This window comes from Octodon degus, unplaced genomic scaffold (assembly GCF_000260255.1).
Source record: "Octodon degus isolate 3935 unplaced genomic scaffold, OctDeg1.0 scaffold00071, whole genome shotgun sequence".
NCBI lineage: Eukaryota > Metazoa > Chordata > Mammalia > Rodentia > Octodontidae > Octodon > Octodon degus.
In genome coordinates this window covers 3197847-3203057 of record NW_004524647.1, presented here as the reverse complement: position 1 = coordinate 3203057, position 5211 = coordinate 3197847, and the positions used below count along the sequence as shown (strand labels likewise).

Genomic DNA, 5211 nt, shown 5'->3' with positions numbered 1-5211 from the left:
TAAGGTAATCAAAGCATACAGAATGCCAAATAACTTCAACCCACTTAAAAACACACTGAGACATATAATAGTCAAGATCCCAGAAATACAGCACAAGAATAATAAACTGAAAGCCATTAGCGAAAAGAAGCACATCACATTCAAAGGAAAATCCATCAAAATTATGGCTGACTTCTCTTCACAAACCATGAAGGCAAGAAGAGCATGGAGCAGAGTCCTTCAAGTCCTCTATGAAAACAAATTCCAGGCCACACTACCGTACACTGCAAAAATCTCTCAAGTTTGATGGAGAAGTGAAATACTTTCATGAGAAAGAACAGCTACAGAATTTCATGATGACAAAGCCAACCCTACACAGGCTACTGAAAGATGCTCTAGAGAGGGACCAATTTCATCAGAACTCCATGAATGAGAACAGAAGGAATCCAATAAATAGGGCAAGCAATTAAACACAGGACAGAAAAAAGTAAATGACAGCAGGTAAATAACATGTCAATCATAAGTCAACACATCTCAATTATAACCACCAATGTAAATGGACTCAATTCACCAATTAAGAGAAATAGACTGGCACAGTGGATTAAGTAACTAAATCCAACATCTGCTATATAAAAAAAACCACACTTAACTCATGAAGAAATTCATAGGCTGAAAATCAAAGGACAGAAAACAATACTACATGACCCAGCATGTAGGAAAAAAGCAGGGGTAGCAATCCTATTCTCAGACAGTCTCAACTTCAAACCATGAATGATCAAGCAAAATAAAGAAGGCCACTATATATACTGGTTAGGGGAAAAATTCAAGAGGAAGAGGTAACACTAATAAATATGTATGCACTAAACATGGGAGCACCCAACTATATGAGCTAAATCTTTTTTTTTTTTTTTTTTTTTTTTGTGGAACTAGGGATTGAACTTAGGCCCTTGCGCTTGCCAGGCAAGTACTTATTCTACTGAGTTATCTCCCCAGCCCTCTTTTAAATTTTTAAAAAAATTTGAGACAGGCTCTAGCCAAGTCACTCAGTTGTCCATACTGGGGTCAAATTTTTAATCCTTGTGCCTTAGCCTCCCTGAGTGCTGGGATTATTGGTGTGTATAACATATTTTTTCTCAAGGCTTTTATTTTATATATTTCCACAGAGTTTATTCAGATTTCACATATACTGATTGTGTGTGTGTGTGTGTGTGTGTGTGTGTGTGTTTATATTCTGTGCAATTTTGTCATATGTAGATATGTTTGTTATCTACCATCAAAATTTTTAATTGTAATTTCTCATAGTATATCTAATTCATGATTTTTAATATTTTGACATGTAAATAGTTTCTTTAAAAAAATGAAGTACATTTGATTAGGCTCTAAGGAAAAAGGAAACCTACATTGCTGGTGGAACTACAGACTGGTACAACTTCCATGAAAATCAGTATGGAGATTCCTCAGAGAACTAAAATTAGAAGTTCCATTCAACTCAATATCAGAAGATACCTTAGAAGGGGTATCCGAAGGTACCCACAAGTTAAAGAATCATATCCTAAGGCCAGCCAGATAGCTCAGCAGACTAAAGCATCTGCCTAGCAGGCACCGGGTCTGAGGTTCAATTCCTGCAACTGAGATTGGGCGTGGTGGTGTGTGCCTGTAATCCCAGTGCTTGGGAGGCTGAAAACAGGAGGATCACTACAATTCTGAGCTGTGTAGTGAGATCCTGTAGTAACTACATTAAAAAAAATTAATGTACTAACTACATTAAAAAAAAATCATCCTAGCAGTACATGTGAACCCTTGTTTAACAGCAAAGTTTATAATAGCTAAGTCTTGGAAGCATCCCATATGTCCATCAAAAGATGAATGGATAAAGAAATCGTGGTATTTATATATAATGGAATACTACTATGCCATAAAGAAGGTTCAACTTGAGTCATTTGTAGGAAAATAGATGCACTATAAGACCATAATGTCAACTAAAATAAATCAAACACAGCAAGTTTAAATATTGCATTGTTTTTCTTGTGTGAAGAAACCCAAACCTTGTGTGAGGGTAAATAAGGGTTATAAAAGAGGATAAATATTGGGAAGTAGAAAGAACATGTTCAGATGAGAAGAAGATAAGAGTGGGGAGAGGGAAAGGAAGGAAGGGAGAAGGGAACAATAACAATGGAAGGAAAAACTAGAAACAAAGCTTTTGTAAGTTAGGTGAAGAAGGACTGAAGGGAGCAGAAGAAAATGGGAGAAAAAAAGAATTAAGATATATTATATACCAGTACAAACTTTCTATGATGAATATAATCAGTATGTATGGCAAATATAATTGACAAAAAAGTTAAAAAATTTTTTAGAAGTGCAGAAGAGAGTATATTACAAAAGATTCTGTACTAAGGATGAATGTAATCATTATTTATTGCAAATAAGTACTAAAAAAAAAACCCAAAGAACTAGTGTAATAAAATTTGTTTTTATAGCATAAATTTCCATTTCAAGTTTCTTCTGTACATATATTGGAAAAAATGGTTTTGTATGTAAGTACAGATAAATGCTTAAGTTTTTCTATTTTGTCCTTCCATGCTATCTTTTTGAATATATAAAAATGAATGACTCAATGTTTATGAATCTTGTACAAAGGCTTTGTATTCTTTTACCAGTTTTTAAGCCCACTTTAAACATGTAAAAAACTGTACATATTAAGTGTATGCTACTCAGTGAGTTTGGGGTTGAATATGCATTGTGAAACTATCCATACCATCAACATAATGGTCTATCCACTGCCTCCCAAAGTTTCCTCCTGCTTCCATCATAATTATTTTATTGTTGAGTACTTGATGTAAGATTTACTTTCCTAGAAAATTCCAAGTACACAATTGCATGCTGTTAGCTGTTGGCACTATGTGTGTACAAGATCTCCAGAATTTTCATCTTTCATTACTGAAACTTTGTACCAATATGTATTATTTTTATTGGTATGGAGTTTTATACCAAATTGGAAGACATACAACATACAGCATACATTATTGGCTATAAGCAGGTTGGACTTTGAGGTCTGAAACTGATCCTTTTCATCTCCATTCTTGATCTTTCCCTGCAATTTATTATTTCTATTGGTGGGGGGCAGTGGTGGTGATGGGCTAAGGATAATGATTGTCTGTAGTGTTGTGCATGCTGTGCGGTGCGAACACTTTACAACATGCTATTAAGATTCATTTTTCGTCATGTTTTATTTTTATACCTGTGCTTGTTACACTGAATGAGACAGCTACTAGCCGGGATGATAGCAGAGCCTGCTTTTCTCTCTGAGTATACTATATTTGCTTTGGATTCCTCCAAACAGCCTAAAACACAAAGTGATACTGTGGTGAGTCATTCCACCGCCTCCTGCATTCCCTTTGTGGGAAAGCAAAGTAATTTGGCAATTTTAGAAGCAAATCTCATGTTGTTTGTCACTTAACCATCTCTCAAAGCATCTTCAGTGTTCTGTTGCTAACCCTGCTCTAAAAAATCAGAGAGTAAATTGCTGAGTTCTGGTGGCTGGTGTGCTTCCTGGTAGCTTTATAACAGCAACAAAATAATACTTTTCATTAACGTAGTGAAGTCTGCCTTCATTTGGTCTAAAGGATTGTAATTTTTCCTTTAGTGTTTGCTCATTAACTAATAAAAGGTGTGAATTGCTAGAAATTCTTGTTCTACTAGTAGTAGGAAGTCACATTTTGAAATGTAACCTACATTTTTACAGGAAAAGATTTTGTTTTTGTGTAGGTTCTTCACTAAACAATATTAGCTACATAGATAGGTTCTACTATACCATAATTTTATATTATTTTGCAATTACCTGTACAAATAGCTATATCTTATTTTTTATCTTATTTTGTAATTTCCACTTTTTTGAGTATTAAACATCTGAAAGGAAATAGTTATTTTTTAACTGATTGAATTTGCATAGTGTTTAAATTTTGTGTATAATTTCATTTTGAGAAAATGGACTTTTTCCTGTTAAAGTATCAAAAAAAATTATGATTTAGCAAATTAACCTTTAGAAATATTTGCCTAATAAAGATAGCTTTTAGTGTTAGATTAAATACTGATTAGATTAGATTAGATACTGGGGTTATAGTTATTTTAAACAGTGAGAATTGATTTAACTTGTAGTAGAATGCAGGTGATAAAAGTAGAACATTTATGTAGCCAATAAACACAGTATGCAGATGATGAGTAGAGGTCTTCAGTTCCATACTGTACTTGGTTTGGGAGAAGCAAACTATAAGAGTGAAAATGGGATATCTAGTGATGTCTCTGGTCAACTTATTTCTCTTTGGTACTGGCTACAGGTAATACCTCACTCTTTTCAAAATGATTTAGGAGTCCCACTTAGAACTTACCAATGTTAGGTTTTATATTTCACAAAGGAGCAGTAGAAACTTTTAAAAAAGCTGCTTGTAGACTTTTTTTCATATGCATAGAATATAAAAATAATTTATATGAAAAGCCTATTTTATTGTAAGAAAATGCTACTATGTAGAAGTTGAAGCTTTAGAACTATTAAAAAATTGAGTGAACCAAAAACCTTATGTAGGGCCGGGGAGATGACTCAGTAGGATAAGCGCTTGACTGGCAAAAGCAAGAATCTGAGTTCAATCCCTGGTTCTGCCAAAAAAAGAAAAAAACCCACAAAAAACAAAAACCTTATGTAATCTTTGTATTTTGTTAAAAACATTTCTGTCCATGGTATGGACAAACTATAGAATAACCAACATCATAAAAATAATTTACCAAGGATCATTTCTATTATGAGTTCACCAGATGCAGGCTTTGTTTTTTTAAAAAAAATTCACCTTTTTGACTCAAATTCTAAAAATTGCTGTATCCTTAATAAATATAATGGTAGAAGTGCCAAGAGTGATGATACATACCTGTAATTCTAGCACTCTGAGAGACTGAGGCACAAAGATTACAAGCTTAAATCCAACCTGGACAACTTAACTAGACTCTATCTTAAAATTATAAAAAGGTTAAGGGTGTAGCTCAAGGCCAAGATCCTGGGTTTAATCTCTAGTAACACCTTCCTCCATTCACAAAGTTGTAGAAAGACTGAAAAAGAGTATAATTGGAAACACATTTGTGGGGAACTTATATGTGCTTTTAAATAAACTTTGTAAGTGGTTTCTTATTATCTACAAATTTCTTCCAGTAGGAAGTATTGATGGCATTGAATTTTCTTCTTTTTAG

General features: G+C 33.7%; 1 protein-coding gene across 4 annotated transcripts in view; it reads left to right on the top strand.

Moving 5' to 3' along the window:
- The window catches only part of Golga4 (golgin A4), a 144668-nt gene that overhangs the window by 49476 nt on the left and 89981 nt on the right, over positions 1-5211 (top strand). For 2 of the 4 annotated variants that reach the window (XM_023719775.1, XM_023719774.1), the window contains exon 3: positions 3245-3343. The exons of the other annotated variants lie outside the window; for them this stretch is intronic. In XM_023719775.1, the coding sequence (XP_023575543.1) occupies positions 3245-3343 (99 nt within the window). The remainder of the gene's footprint in view (positions 1-3244; positions 3344-5211) is intronic. 4 annotated transcript variants of the gene reach the window in all.